Raw genomic sequence first — 16,945 nt, 5'->3', positions numbered from 1 at the left:
ACCCCCATGCCGGTGGCCAAGCCTGGGGCCCCTGGTTACTGGGCTACTACTTCTGGTCCTTTGGCAACACAGTTTGCTGGAGAAATTATTAAATGTGGCACAAATAATTTTTATGGCGGGCACAAATACGAAAAGATTGATATATATCGATATGTTCTGCACTGAGGGAGATTGGGGCTGTAGGTTGAGATCTGTACTGTGGGTATATGGTAGTGGGGATGGGGGGGGGTTTGGTTGTGCTCTGCCCCCCTGAGAGGGAAGGTGCAAATGCTGAGGAATAGGTTTGCTGTGTAGTCAGAAGGCTCTGGATAGTTCTTTATTGTATTGCGCTGATCATCCGTGTTTATGGAATGATCTCAGATCGGCTCCCTATGCTTATTCATTGCATGTATGGACTTTATTCTGTAACATTATACACCCATCAGCCATAACATTATGACCACTGACAGGTGAAGTGGATGACATTGATTAATGACATCCAAAAGTGGGTGGGAAATATTAGGCATCAGATGAACATGTTGTCCCTGAAGTTGCTGGTTTTCAGTTTGCTGTGTATGGGGCTGTGTAGCCGCAGACCAGTCAGGGTGCCTATGCTGACCCGTGTTCACAACCAAAAGCTCCTACAATGGGCACGTGAGCATCAGAACTGGAGGAAGGAGCAATGGAAGAAAGTGAATGATGAATCATTTGGATGGCCGAGTGAGTCACTTACCTGGGGAAGAGATGGCACCAGGATGCAGTATGGGAAGAAGCCAGTGGAGGCAGTGCGATGCTTTGGGCAATGTTCTGCTGGGAAGCCTTGACTCCTCCCATTCTTGTGGATGCTACTGGACACATATCACCTACCTAAACATTGTTGGTGACCAAGTTCACCCCTTCATGGAAACAGTATTCCCTGATGGCAGTGGCCTCTTTCAGGAGGATGATGTGCCCCGACACACTGCAAGAATGGGTCAACGGTGGTTTGAAAAACACAACTCAATCCAGATTCTCCAAATCTCAGTCCAATCAATTATCTGTGGGATGTGCTGGAAAGAGAAGTCAGATCCATGGAGGCCCCTCCCCCCAACTTACAGGACTTCAAGGATCTGCTGGTGACGGCTTGGTGCCAGATACCACAGCGTACCTTCAGAGGTCTAGAGGAGTCCATGCCTGGACGGGTCAGAGCTGTTTTGGCAAAAAGGGGACCCAGGGCAGCCATCAGAAATTTTGGGGCCCCTTACACAGCTTAAGGCCTGGGCCCCCCCAGGACCTGACCATCAACATTCCCGAGGGCCCGCCCACTGGCTGTCCTATCCCATGTCCTCTTCCATCCCATGCCGTCCTCCATTCCATCTCCCCAATCCCATGTCCTCCTTCTGCAGTCTCATCTCTTCCGTCCCATGTCCTCCTCCTCCAATCTCCTCTCCTCCGTCCCATTTCCTCCTCCTCCAATCTCATCTCCTCCATCCCATTTCCTCCTCCTCCAATCTCATCTCCTCCATCCCATTTCCTCCTCCTCCAATCTCATCTCTTCCATCCCATGTCCTCCTTCTCCAATCTCATCTCCTCCATCCCATGTCCTCCTCCTCCAATCTCATCTCCTCCATCCCATTTCCTCCTCCTCCTCCAATCTCATCTCCTCCATCCCATTTCCTCCTCCTCCAATCTCATCTCCTCCATCCCATGTCCTCCTCCTCCAATCTCATCTCCTCCATCCCATTTCCTCCTCCTCCAATCTCATCTCCTCCATCCCATTTCCTCCTCCTCCAATCTCATCTCTTCCATCCCATGTCCTCCTCCTCCAATCTCATCTCTTCCATCCCATGTCCTCCTACTCCAATCTCATCTCCTCCATCCCATGTCCTCCTTCTCCATCCCATCTCCTCCATCCCATGTCCTCCTCCTCCAATCTCATCTCCTCCATCCCATGTCCTCCTCCTCCAATCTCATCTCCTCCATCCCATGTCCTCCTTCTCCATCCCATCTCCTCTCTCTCTCACTGTGCACACTTCCTGGTTGCCGTGGCCTGGGCCCCTTTCAACACTCAGGCCCCGTACAGGTGTATCACCTGTACCCCCCTGATGGCGGCCTTCAGGGGACCTACTCAGTATTAGGTGGGTGGACATAAAATTACGGCTGATCCCTGTATATGCGGATCAATAAGTGTGGCACGTGTGTTATTGGATGTTACTACACACATATAAGTGCACGATTGTTCATAGGGTGGATGTAGCGCTATACCCATTTGGATGGATTGGACATTTTGTTGCATTGGGGTGCAGTTATAGGAGGAGCTGTGTATGGATGTCAGGACACCCTGAAAATGACATTGCATGTTCCTTTTATTACAGTTTACATCAGGTGACCGAGCAACACCTCGCCCAGAGGATCAGCAGCAGAGAAGTTGTACCACTTAATGCTTCATCTGTCTATTAACGCCAGTGGACCAATCAGCTGATGGGGCGGGGCTGCAGTAGTACATGAGTCCGGTATAGTGACATGCGAGTGGGGTGTATGGGGGAGCGGTGAGGAACTGTTAACCATCCCACTCTGAGAGCTCCGCCCCCAAGGAGAGAACTCTACAGACAGCACTCTGAGAACACAACCAGGAACACTGATATTTAGGAAAGCTGTTATTCACTCGGCCCAAAGAACTCCAATTAACCACTTAAGCCCCGGAGGATTTTATCCCTTTCCTGACCAGGGCCTATTTTGTGATTCGGCACTGCGTGACTTCAACGGACAATTGCACGGTCGTGCGATGCTGTACCCAAATAAAATTGACGTCCTTTTTTCCCCACAAACAGAGCTTTTGGTGGTATTTGATCACCTGTGCGATTTTTTTTTTTTTGCACTATAAACAAAAAAAGAGCGACAATTTTGAAAAAATTATATTTTTCAAATTTTCTTTATATGAAATTCCAAAAAAAAAAAAGTAAAACTCAAAATGTTTTAACATTTTAGGCCAATTTGTTTTCTGCTACATATTTTTGGTAAATAAAAAAATCGCAATAAGCGTATATTGATTGGTTTGCACAAAAGTTATTGCGTTTACTAAGGGAAAGATTTATGTCATTTTTATTATTTATTTATTTTTTAACTAGTATTGGCGGCGATCTGCGATTTTTTTTTAGCGGGACTGCGACATTGCGGCGGACAGATCGGACCCCTGACTAACATTTGTGACACTTTTGGGGGTACCAGGGATATTACTACCATTGACCAAAATATCGGTATCAGCAACGAAAAACCAATAACGGTCGATCCCTAATCTGCACCATTTGTTTCTCATAATAATCCATCAACAATACCATCATATTAGGAGTACACTGCTATAAATTATCTTCCACAAGAGTACCTGTCAAGTGCTAAAGATAAAAACTTTTTTTTTTTTTTAAATGTATGAAAATATCGGCCAATACCGATATGCATTGACCAAAATATCGGTATCAGCAACGAAAAACCGATCACTAGTAACAACCGACAAATTTTATACGTCTCCTGAACTTTATAAGTTTCTTCTGCAAAACAAAACAGACGCCTATGGAACCGTTAGGGCTACCCGGTGTGACATGCCACCAATGATTGACAATAGGAAGCTGAAGACTGGAGAAATGGTTGTCTGACAGAAAGGCAAAACGATGGCACTGCGATGGAGGGACACGAAAGATGTGTGTCTAAGGAGCACAATTCATAATACCTCCTCTGTTATGGTACGCACCAAAGGTGGGAAAGAAATCATGAAGCCACAAGTAGGGATAGACTACAAGAACACCATTGGAGGTGTCCACACAATGACATTCTACCCAGCAATGAGGAAGCAGCACAAGAAGTACTATAAGAAGATCTTCAGACATCTTTTTGAGCAATGCTTGTGCAAAACCTACATTCTGCTCAAAAAAAAGAGTGACAAGCCTGTGATTCATTCTGACTTCATTTGGAAAGTTGCCGAACGTATCTTTGTGATCCACCAAACACCATCAATGGCTGGGAATAGAGCTGGACGTTGTGCTGTTGCCTATCCAAAGCTACATTTGCATTGGATTTATTGGAGTGCCATTTTTTTAGGTTCACTTAAAGGCCCAACCCCCAGTGTTAGAATTTCTATCAGGTAACACATGTCCCCACTCTGTCCAAACAAAAATGAATTCTGTTTTAAGGAATGAAATTTAATAATCTGGGGCAGTCCAGACATTGTGACATTACAGCCATTTCATGTAACACGTCATCCATGTCTGACCATCCCTACTGGAGCCAGAAGCCGCCTCAGTCGGTGAATTCCCAGCACTGAGCAGTCCTGAGGAGTGGTCAGATTCCGCCTTTATTTCATAAATTCCCCAATCAGGACTGCAAAGAGTACATTCATCATTTTTCCTAATGGGCGGAGTCCAGCACAGGAGGAAACCCCGTCCGGATTATCCGGGTACACACGAGGGACAAGTGTAGGGAACGCCATTCTTTGGTTAGCTCTCTTTGAGCCCTGGAGGCAGAAAAAGGGGGACCAAAGCTGCATCTTCCACAGGGAATCCATAACAGAGAGGGTGCAACATAAAGCTCAACAACGCATGGCAGTTGGTTGCAGGGTCTTTGGCGGCCATCAGAAACAGTCACAGATCATCCGTCCTTACAAAGGGGAGCAACCCCCGAGCGTCACATTCTCCAAAATGTTCTTCTAGTCTTTATCAGAGAGGACCAGAAGGACTCGGCCCCCAGAGGAAACCTTGTCATCAGTATTCTGGCATTAACCGTCCTCATACCTGGTCTTATAAGCTGCCCAATCACAGATGATACAGCAGTTCAGGTTCCACAATTGTCCACTCTTACTGCAGAGACATCTTCCGGATATCAGAAAGTTCTCATTTACACCGCAGAGCCGCGCTAGCAGCACTGGAAAACATGGCAGCTCCACACTTATTCAAAGACGTCATCACAAGTAAGGCGTTTCACGGTTTGCAGCGTTTGGCCTGGTTCTCTGCCCCGGCGCTGCTCACTCTCTTGTTGCGGTGATGTGGGAACGTCGGCATCAGTTGTGGCTCACAAGCTGAAAAAAATATTATTTCAAAAGTTAAAGTATTTGTTACCTCAACACTGCATATTCCCGATATGTGTCTGCTGGACCATGTACTGGTATGAAGAAGTCTCCTGTCCTCCCCTCCCCCCGATATGTGTCTGCTGTACCATGTACTGGTATGAAGAAGTCTCCAGTCCTCTCCTCCCCCCGATATGTGTCTGCTGTACCATGGACTGGTATGAAGAAGTCTCCTGTTCTCTCCCCCCTCCCGATATGTGTCTGCTGTACCATGTACTGGTATGAAGAAGTCTCCTGTTCTCTCCTCCCCCCCTCCCCCCGATATGTGTCTGCTGTACCATGGACTGGTATGAAGAAGTCTCCTGTTCTCTCCCCCCTCCCGATATGTGTCTGCTGTACCATATACTGGTATGAAGAAGTCTCCTGTCCTCCCCTCCCCCCGATATGTGTCTGCTGTACCATGGACTGGTATGAAGAAGTCTCCTGTTCTCTCCCCCCTCCCGATATGTGTCTGCTGTACCATGGACTGGTATGAAGAAGTCTCCTGTTCTCTCCCCCCTCCCGATATGTGTCTGCTGTACCATATACTGGTATGAAGAAGTCTCCTGTTCTCTTCCCCCCCCCCCCGATATGGGTCTGCTGTACCATGTACTGGTATGAAGAAGTCTCCTGTCCTCTCCCCCGATATGTGTTGGCTGTACCATGTACTGGTATGAAGAAGTCCCCTGCCCTCCCCTCCCCCCGATATGTGTCTGCTGTAACATGTACTGGTATGAAGAAGTTCCTGTCTTCTCCCCCGATATGTGTCTGCTGTAACATGTACTGGTATGAAGAAGTCTCCTGTCCCCCCCCCCCCCCCCGATATGTGTCTGCTGTACTATGTACTGGTATGAGGAAGTCTCCTGTCCTCCCCTCCCCCCCCTTATATGTGTCTGCTGTACTATGTACTGGTATGAAGAAGTCTCCTGCTCTCTTCTCCCCCCCCCCCCCCCGGATAAGTGTCTGCTGTACAATGTACTAGTATAAAGAGATGTCCCCCTGTTCTCTCCTCTCCCCCCCCCCTGCCCCCGATATACAGTGGGTACGGAAAGTATTCAGACCCCCTTAAATTTTTCACTCTTTGTTATATTGCAGCCATTTGCTAAAATCATTTAAGTTGATTCTTCTTCCTCATGAATGTACACATAGCACCCCATACTGACAGAAAAACACAGAATTGTTGACATTGTTGCAGATTTATTAAAAAAGAAAAACTGAAATATCACATGGTCCTAAGTATTCAGACCCTTTGCTCAGTATTTAGTAGAAGCCCCCTTTTGATCTAATACAGCCAGGAGTCTTTTTGGGAAAGATGCAACAAGTCTTTCACACCTGGATTTGGGGATCCTCTGCCATTCCTCCTTGCAGATCCTCTCCAGTTCTGTCAGGTTGGATGGTAAACGTTGGTGGACGGCCATTTTTAGGTCTCTCCAGAGATGCTCAATTGGGTTTAAGTCAGGGCTCTGGCTGGGCCATTCAAGAACAGTCACGGAGTTGTTGTGAAGCCACTCCTTCGTTATTTTAGCTGTGTGCTTAGGGTCATTGTCTTGTTGGAAGGTAAACCTTCGGCCCAGTCTGAGGTCCAGAGCACTCTGGAGAAGGTTTTTGTCCAGGATATCCCTGTACTTGGCCGCATTCATCTTTCCCTCGATTGCAACCAGTCGTCCTGTCCCTGCAGCTGAAAAACACCCCCACAGCATGATGCTGCCACCACCATGCTTCACTGTTGGGACTGTATTGGACAGGTGATGAGCAGTGCCTGGTTTTCTCCACACATACCGCTTAGAATTAAGGCCAAAAAGTTCTATTTTGGTCTCATCAGACCAGAGAATCTTATTTCTCACCATCTTGAAGTCCTTCAGGTGTTTTTTTAGCAAACTCCATGCGGGCTTTCATGTGTCTTACACTGAGGAGAGGCTTCCGTCGGGCCACTCTGCCATAAAGCCCCGACTGGTGGAGGGCTGCAGTGATGGTTGACTTTCTACAACTTTCTCCCATCTCCTGACTGCATCTCTGGAGCTCAGTCACAGTGATCTTTGGGTTCTTCTTTACCTCTCTCACCAAGGCTCTTCTCCCCCGATAGCTCAGTTTGGCCGGACGGCCAGCTCTAGGAAGGGTTCTGGTCGTCCCAAACGTCTTCCATTTGTGGATTATGGAGGCCACTGTGCTCTTAGGAACCTTAAGTGCAGCAGAAATCTTTTTGTAACCTTAGCCAGATCTGTGCCTTGCCACAATTCTGTCTCTGAGCTCTTCAGGCAGTTCCTTTGACCTCATGATTCTCATTTGCTCTGACATGCATTGTGATCTGGAAGGTCTTATATAGACAGGTGTGTGGCTTTCCTAATCAAGTCCAATCAGTATAATCAAACACAGCTGGACTCAAATGAAGGTGTAGAACCATCTCAAGGATGATCAGAAGAAATGGAAAGCACCTGAGTTAAATATATGAGTGTCACAGCAAAGGGTCTGAATACTTAGGACCATGTGATATTTCAGTTTTTCTTTTTTAATAAATCTGCAACAATGTCAACAATTCTGTGTTTTTCTGTCAGTATGGGGTGCTATGTGTACATTCATGAGGAAGAAGAATGAACTTAAATGATTTTAGCAAATGGCTGCAATATAACAAAGAGTGAAAAATTTAAGGGGGTCTGAATACTTTCCGTACCCACTGTATATCGGGGGCAGGGGGGGGGAGAGGAGAGAACAGGGGGACATCTCTTTATACTAGTACATTGTACAGCAGACACTTATCCGGGGGGGGGGGGGGGGGGAGAAGAGAGCAGGAGACTTCTTCATACCAGTACATAGTACAGCAGACACATATAAGGGGGGGGGAGGGGAGGACAGGAGACTTCCTCATACCAGTACATAGTACAGCAGACACATATCGGGGGGGGGGGGGGGGACAGGAGACTTCTTCATACCAGTACATGTTACAGCAGACACATATCGGGGGAGAAGACAGGAACTTCTTCATACCAGTACATGTTACAGCAGACACATATCGGGGGGAGGGGAGGGCAGGGGACTTCTTCATACCAGTACATGGTACAGCCAACACATATCGGGGGAGAGGACAGGAGACTTCTTCATACCAGTACATGGTACAGCAGACCCATATCGGGGGGGGGGGGAAGAGAACAGGAGACTTCTTCATACCAGTATATGGTACAGCAGACACATATCGGGAGGGGGGAGAGAACAGGAGACTTCTTCATACCAGTCCATGGTACAGCAGACACATATCGGGAGGGGGGAGAGAACAGGAGACTTCTTCATACCAGTCCATGGTACAGCAGACACATATCGGGGGGAGGGGAGGACAGGAGACTTCTTCATACCAGTATATGGTACAGCAGACACATATCGGGAGGGGGGAGAGAACAGGAGACTTCTTCATACCAGTCCATGGTACAGCAGACACATATCGGGGGGAGGGGGGGAGGAGAGAACAGGAGACTTCTTCATACCAGTACATGGTACAGCAGACACATATCGGGAGGGGGGAGAGAACAGGAGACTTCTTCATACCAGTCCATGGTACAGCAGACACATATCGGGGGGAGGAGAGGACTGGAGACTTCTTCATACCAGTACATGGTACAGCAGACACATATCGGGGGGAGGGGAGGACAGGAGACTTCTTCATACCAGTACATGGTCCAGCAGACACATATCGGGAAGTTCATTCTTCTTCCTCATGAATGTACACATAGCACCCCATACTGACAGAAAAACACAGAATTGTTGACATTGTTGCAGATTTATTAAAAAAGAAAAACTGAAATATCACATGGTCCTAAGTATTCAGACCCTTTGCTGTGACACTCATATATTTAACTCAGGTGCTTTCCATTTCTTCTGATCATCCTTGAGATGGTTCTACACCTTCATTTGAGTCCAGCTGTGTTTGATTATACTGATTGGACTTGATTAGGAAAGCCACACACCTGTCTATATAAGACCTTCCAGATCACAATGCATGTCAGAGCAAATGAGAATCATGAGGTCAAAGGAACTGCCTGAAGAGCTCAGAGACAGAATTGTGGCAAGGCACAGATCTGGCCAAGGTTACAAAAAGATTTCTGCTGCACTTAAGGTTCCTAAGAGCACAGTGGCCTCCATAATCCACAAATGGAAGACGTTTGGGACGACCAGAACCCTTCCTAGAGCTGGCCGTCCGGCCAAACTGAGCTATCGGGGGAGAAGAGCCTTGGTGAGAGAGGTAAAGAAGAACCCAAAGATCACTGTGACTGAGCTCCAGAGATGCAGTCAGGAGATGGGAGAAAGTTGTAGAAAGTCAACCATCACTGCAGCCCTCCACCAGTCGGGGCTTTATGGCAGAGTGGCCCGACGGAAGCCTCTCCTCAGTGTAAGACACATGAAAGCCCGCATGGAGTTTGCTAAAAAAACACCTGAAGGACTTCAAGATGGTGAGAAATAAGATTCTCTGGTCTGATGAGACCAAAATAGAACTTTTTGGCCTTAATTCTAAGCGGTATGTGTGGAGAAAACCAGGCACTGCTCATCACCTGTCCAATACAGTCCCAACAGTGAAGCATGGTGGTGGCAGCATCATGCTGTGGGGGTGTTTTTCAGCTGCAGGGACAGGACGACTGGTTGCAATCGAGGGAAAGATGAATGCGGCCAAGTACAGGGATATCCTGGACAAAAACCTTCTCCAGAGTGCTCTGGACCTCAGACTGGGCCGAAGGTTTACCTTCCAACAAGACAATGACCCTAAGCACACAGCTAAAATAACGAAGGAGTGGCTTCACAACAACTCCGTGACTGTTCTTGAATGGCCCAGCCAGAGCCCTGACTTAAACCCAATTGAGCATCTCTGGAGAGACCTAAAAATGGCCGTCCACCAACGTTTACCATCCAACCTGACAGAACTGGAGAGGATCTGCAAGGAGGAATGGCAGAGGATCCCCAAATCCAGGTGTGAAAGACTTGTTGCATCTTTCCCAAAAAGACTCCTGGCTGTATTAGATCAAAAGGGGGCTTCTACTAAATACTGAGCAAAGGGTCTGAATACTTAGGACCATGTGATATTTCAGTTTTTCTTTTTTAATAAATCTGCAACAATGTCAACAATTCTGTGTTTTTCTGTCAGTATGGGGTGCTATGTGTACATTCATGAGGAAGAAGAATCAACTTAAATGATTTTAGCAAATGGCTGCAATATAACAAAGAGTGAAAAATTTAAGGGGGTCTGAATACTTTCCGTACCCACTGTATGTATCTGCTGTACAGTGTACATGTATAAGAAAGTCTCCAGTTCTCTCCTTTCCCACCCCCCCGGATATGTGTCTGCTGTACCATGTACTTGTACAAAGAGATGTCTCCTGTTCTCTCCCCCCCCCCCCCCCCCGATATGTCTGCTGTACCGAGTACTTGTATAAGAAAGTCTCATGTTCTCTTTGTATTGCTTCCTTTGTGTGAAATTCCTGGAGATCCTGCCAGTCCCTCTGCTTTCCTAAAAAAAACTGATCACACTAAACATGAGAGCACAGCGTGATCAGTTTTCTAGCTGTGCTGGGAACTAAGCCTGTTCTCCTCCAATGATAAGACTTGTCCTGACACACTCCTCTTCACAGCCATTCACTGGGAAGATCCGTCTACTGCTTACTATACCTTGTTCTGTATTGTATCTCTATGTAGAGGCAAGGCTTTGCTTCCTTGTGTCAGAGGTGCCCCCTCTGATGACTGGTGGGGTTAGGATAGAGGATAGGATGATAGTGGATGAAGCACAGAGCCACAGAATAAATAAAGCAGAACCAAGGATATTCTTGCACTGCAGCTCCTCAGGTACAGCTTCTCCTCCAGCAAGGAGAACAGTGAGCAGAATAACAGTGACATCACCAAATCGCACTCCAAAATTCCTGAAACAAGCAGTCAGAGGCAGCACTGATACTGCAGATATATAGCTATAAGGCTGTAGGCATAGGAGTGCCCAGATACCAGGAAATGCTCTGCTCTATTATCAGCAGCAACTTGTCAGGGTAAGTCCTCAGACACAATTCGCATCTCTAAAGGTTTCCTATAAATATATGAAATCTTTACATTTCCGAGTTCAGGTCCAGATTCCAGAGCATTAAAATGGTATTTGCAGGGGGAAGGTCTGCTCTAAGTCGCACATGGCAGTAAATACTCCACTGAAAACACAATCCACCCTCACATTGGAGTGCATGGGGCAGGACTACTTACGTAAAGGCTTTTCCTTGAAGTAGGAGCTGGCCAGACTGTCCTCAGCTGTGGCTCTGAGAAGGTAGAAGAGAGAAGAGCGCTCGGTATTAGAAGTTTAGGACTCGGCATGAAAACCTTCCCCCGTCTCACCCCCTCCTACCTCTTTTTTGGGTCATACATGAAGAGGAAGTTGAGCAGGCGCAGGCCGGCCTCTGACAGCCAGGGGAACTTGTGTTTCAGGTTGTTGTACGGCTGTTTGCGGACCGTGTACTGACCAACCAGAGGCAGCTTAGAAAAACCCTGCAATGAGAGCGAAGACACAGAGGAGAATGGAGAAGAGAACGTCAGCAAAACGCAGGAGGAGCAACAGATTATTCTTTATTTTACACCTTTTTTAGATTTCTGAGAGTAACAGCCCCCGTCTAACTCTTCTCTTACCTCCGGTGGCCAGAACCCCATCTAAGATGTCGTTTTTAGTAGGCTTCCTTTTTGTAGTATACTATATTTTTCATCTTTTTCCTCTTTTTGTGGTATACCATTTTTTTCCTCTTTTTGTAGTATACTATATATTTTTCTTCTTTTTGTAGTATACTATTTTTTTCCTCTTTTTGTAGTATTTTTTCCTCCTTATGTAGTATACTATATTTTTCATCTTTTTCCTCTTTTTGTAGCATTCTATATTTTTCCTCTTTTTGTAGTATACTATTTTTTCCTCTTTTTGTAGTATAATATTTTTTTCATCTTTTTCCTCTTTTTGTAGTATAATATTTTATTTTTTTCATCTTTTTGTGGTATACTATATTTTTCCTCTATGTATAGTATACATTTTTTCCCTCTTTTTGTAGTATACTATATGTTTCCTCTTTTTGCAGTATACTATTTTTTTCATATTTTTCCTCTTCTGTAGGACAGGAGATGTACCAGGGGAGTGGAGGAAGGCTAACGTGATTCCGATATTCAAAAAGGGTCAGAGGCATATCCCGGGAAATTATAGGCCTGTTAGTCTGACATCAGTAGTATGTAAACTTCTGGAGGGGATGATAAGGGACTATATCGTAGAGTTTGCTAAAGGACAACAGCATCATTAGTAGTAACCAGCACGGGTTTACAAATGGGCGTTCTTGTCAAACCAATCTCTTAACATTCTACGAGGAGGTGAGCTGTGAGCTAGATAGGGGAGACCAGTGGATGTGGTGTACCTGGATTTCGCTAAGGCGTTTGATACAGTTCCCCACAAGCACTTAATTTATAAAATAAGGTCTGCAGGTATCGACAGCAGGGTTTGCTCTTGGATACGGAACTGGCTAAAAGGGCGTGTCCAAAGGGTGATAATAAACAGCGCATACTCAGACTGGTCTGAGGTAGTAAGCGGGGTCCCCCAAGGCTCAGTCCTGGGACCAACCTTGTTCAATTTATTCATAAACAACATTGAGGACGGGATCAGTAGTTCGATATCAGTTTTTGCAGATGACACAAAATTAGGCAGGGCAATAACTGCACAGCATGAAGCGGATATCCTACAGAATGACTTGGACAAAATAACGGAGTGGGCAACGACATGGCAAATGAGGTTTAATGTGGAGAAGTGTAAGGTTTTGCACTTGGGGACTAAAAACATAAAAGCACAATACACGTTAGGGGGGGAACCCTTGGGAGAATCAAAAATGGAGAAAGATCTGGGAGTCTTAGTTGATGATAGATTAGGCAACAGCATGCAATGTCAAGCGGCAGCTGCCAAAGCCAGCAGAATATTAGCATGCATAAAGAAAGGGATGTATTCCAGAGATAAGACTATAATCCTTCCACTTTATAAAACTCTGGTCCGACCACATCTGGAGTATTCTGTCCAGTTTTGGTCACCAGTCCTCAGAAGGGATGTGTTGGAGATGGAGAGGGTCCAGAGAAGGGCAACTAAACTAATTAGGGGATTGGAGGACCTTGATTATGAGGAGCGTCTGCAATCGCTTGATTTATTCTCCCTGGAGAAGAGACGCCTGAGGGGGGACATGATAGCAATTTATAAATATCTCAATGGGGATCTAGGCTTAGAAGAAAAGCTATTCATTCGCAGGGATTGCATGAGGACTCGGGGGCATACAATGCGATTAGAGGAGAAGCGTTTTAACCTCAGGCAACGTGGGGGGTTCTTTACTGTTAGGGCTACAAGATTGTGGAATTCTCTACCACAAGAGGTGGTTTCTGCAGGTAATATGGTGGCTTTCAAAAGACTTCTAGACTTCCATCTCAAGGATCAGAACATTCAGGGATATGCGAGATGATTACAGCCACACACACCTACACAGGGGGAACTGGATGGACTATTGTCTTTATTCAACCTCACCTACTATGTAACTATATGTAACTATGTAGTATACTATATTTTTCCTCTTTTTGTAGTATGCTTCCTGGAGCTCCTTTTAAATATTTTTGAACATCTTTTTTGTGCATGATACCATTGGTGATATTTAATTCTGTTCCCTATGGGGGGTCTCACCATCTTAAGTCCCGTACACACGATAAGAAAATCAAAGTCAAAGTTCGTCCAACGAACGATCTGCCGATTTTCGGATCATTAATGCTTTTGACAGCCGATTACGAATTTTCGTACAACAAAAACTGGATGTGCAGGCTATAACATTTTTATTGTACGTCAACACAACGCCCGATCTTCGTTTAATTAGTACAGTTTTCATTCGAAAAAAAATCATAAGAGCCAGACTAGGCATGCTCAGAAAGGAAAGAACGCATACAAAACAATCCAACACATGACATCACTTCTGAAGTTGAATTCTGTTGGATGAGAATTTTCATATAAAAGTTCCCTCTTCACTTTCCATGAGACGAGCGTGCAACAAAAAAATGGAGGAATATTCGTCCGATAATCTGATCGTGTGTACGAGGCTCAACTCTTCTCTTACCTCTGGTGGCCAGAACCCCCATCTAAGATTTCATTTTTAGTATGCTTCCTTTTTGTAGTATATTATATTTTTCTAGATTGTAAGCTCTCAGGATCAGGGCCCTCTGATTTCTCCTGTATTGAATTGTGTTGCAACTGTCTACCCTCATCATGTAAAGCGCTGCGCAAACTGTTGGCGACATATACTGTACATGTTGTAAAACCACTTGCCGACCAGCCGCCGCCGTTATATGGTGGCAGGTCGGCCGGTTCCCATGAATCCCCAGTGGGAATGCCGATCCACGGGGCTGGCGGGCCCGATTGCCGCGGGACACCCGCAATCGCTCCCTGTGAAGGGAGAACGGCGTTCTGCTGTTGTAAACACCGCAGACCGTTGTTCTCTCAGCTATCAACACAGGGCTCCTATGTTCCTCCTATTTAGGAACACAGGTCTATGTGCTCACTCCATATGCCCATTCCTCACACAGTTAGAAAGCACCCCCTAGGCTCACATTTAACCCTTTGATCGCCCCTGGTGTTAACCCCTTCCCTACCAGTGGCATTAATCCAGTAAGTGCATATTTTTAGCCCTGATTCCTTTAGTAATGTCACTGGTACCCCCAAAAGTTTAAAAAATGTCAGTTAGGGGTCCGATCTGTCTGCCGCAATGTCACAGTTCCGCTAAAAATCGCAGATCGCCGCTAGTATAAAAGAAAACAAATTAAAATAAAAATGACAAATCTTTCCCCTAGTTTGTAGATGCGATAACTTTTGTGCAAATCAATCAAAATACACTTATTGGGATTTTTTTTTTTTACCAAAAATATGTAGCAGAAAACATATTGGCCTAAATAGATGAATACATTTGATTTTTTACTGGTTGTTTTATAGCAGAAAGTAAAAAATGTTTTGTTTTTTGTGTTTTTTTGCATAATTGTCGCTCTTTCTTTAAAGCACAAAAAATGAAAAATCGCACAGGTGATCAAATACCAGCAAAAAAAAGCTCTCTTTTTGGGAAAAAAAAAAGGACGTGAAAAAAAAAGGACGTCAATTTTATTTGGGTACAGCGTTGCACGACTGCGCAATTGTCAGTTAAAAAGTAACGCAATGCCGTAGTGCAAAAAATGGCCTGGTCAGGGAGGGGGGGGTAAAACCTCCCCCCCGCATTTTTTCCTTTCAAACCAATCTAAACTTTCATCCATGGTTAGAAACATTTCAGAAACTTACCTGGCCAGCGGATCCAGTGGTGTCTTGCAGAATCTCTCTCAGAATTCTGCCCCCGCTCAGTCCCACACCAACATCTTCTTACGTGACATCATCAGGAGTCCCGCCGGCTGTTTTGGGTTCAGCCACCGGTCCTCACGATGATGTACCACCGTCTCCCCACGATGAAGTCCTATGCCTCCTGGGAGATGTGACTGGCCTATCCCAGGAGGCCCAGTGGGAATAATGCACATCCTTTCAGGAATTCAGCCACTTTGTAAAAAGGCACACCAAGTCCAAGAAGGTGCCTGACATCTCCTTAACTTAACCCTGATATGTTTATCTGACAGGTTTCTGGCTCCGCCGGAGCATACACTGACACTCAGGACTAAGGGAGGAGAGAGAGACACACAGGAGTAGCTATGCCTGCCCCTCCCCTCCCCCTCTACTGCCCGTTCACAGAAGCCAGGCCAGGACTGGGACGAAAAATAGGCCTGGGCATTTTGGACCAAGATCTCCTTACGTGACATCATTGGGATTCCCGCCAGCTGTTCTGGGTTCAGCCACTGGTCCCCTCCTAATGATCTACCACTGTCCCCCCACAATGAAGTCCTATGCCTCCTGGGAGATGTGACTGGCCTATCCTAGGAGGCACAGTGGGAATAACGCACATCATTTACCTACTCACATCCCAACGTACTTCCCAATGCAAGTCTACAATTGCAAAATAAGGGCTGACCCCACCCCATACATACCGGCCAGATGGTCTCATTTGGGGTCCCCAGAAGTTGTATGATAAGATCGATCTGCTGGATTTCTGAAGGTCCCGGTAATAATGGCTTGTGAGCCAGAAGCTCAGCCAGGATGCAGCCCACGGCCCTGTATGGAAGAGAGAAACAACTCTATCAGTTACCAAACCCCAATGTGGGATCCTTTAAAATGTCCGGGGAGGGAATAGTCAGGAGGAGGTTGGAGAGATTTTTTTGTTGGTACTGTAACCTAAAATCTGATATTTTTTTTTTTTTTTTAAAAAAAAGCAAAAATTCACCAACAGATTACTCACCTCTAAAGCTGAATTCCAGGAATTCAGCCACTTTGTAAAAAGTGAAGGCACAATATAAGTACACGAAGGTGCCTGACATCTCCTTAACTGAGGTTGAAGGATTATAAGGAGGCACATGAAAGTCAGCCAGCCCCCAGTCTGATGTACTCACCCTCCAGTCTGTCACCAAGTAGACCTGTCTCTTGGTACAAAGAACAGGGGTTTAGTTGACACACATTTGCAAACGCATGTGAAAGTTGCAGAGCCACTTCACGGCACCCTGTTATATCTGCAGTCCTACACGCTTAATTAAGTGTCTCCACACTGGAAGCACATGGCCGCTAATGGATGGATGGGGGAACAGGTGAGAGGGAGACAGTTCAACCTCCCCCAACCCACCCTCATCCATGACTGGTCTGTTGTCTCAAAACTCAAATAACTAAGTTGTAACGATGGTACAAACTGGAAAGGATCAGCTGAGAAGCATTACACCTCCATCCCCTTGGTGGATGCAGTATAAAGACAGGAAATTAGGGATTGAAAGGCATTGTGCTTTACA

At 45.8% G+C, this 16,945-nt stretch overlaps 1 protein-coding gene across 1 annotated transcript in view; it reads right to left on the bottom strand.

Moving 5' to 3' along the window:
* Positions 1–4,870: 4,870 nt before the first annotated feature.
* CDK10 (cyclin dependent kinase 10) overlaps positions 4,871–16,945 on the bottom strand; it is a 29,872-nt gene continuing 17,797 nt past the window's right edge. Inside the window, exons 10-13 of the mRNA XM_082270237.1 lie at positions 16,100–16,223; positions 11,406–11,545; positions 11,267–11,319; positions 4,871–5,023 (exon numbers count right to left, since the gene is read on the bottom strand). Coding sequence (XP_082126363.1) covers positions 4,926–5,023; positions 11,267–11,319; positions 11,406–11,545; positions 16,100–16,223 — 415 coding nt within the window. The 3' untranslated portion in view covers positions 4,871–4,925. The remainder of the gene's footprint in view (positions 5,024–11,266; positions 11,320–11,405; positions 11,546–16,099; positions 16,224–16,945) is intronic.

Source organism: Pelophylax lessonae (assembly GCF_965119305.1).
Source record: "Pelophylax lessonae genome assembly, chromosome: 10".
Classification (NCBI taxonomy): domain Eukaryota; kingdom Metazoa; phylum Chordata; class Amphibia; order Anura; family Ranidae; genus Pelophylax; species Pelophylax lessonae.
This window is presented reverse-complemented; position numbering and strand designations above follow the sequence as displayed.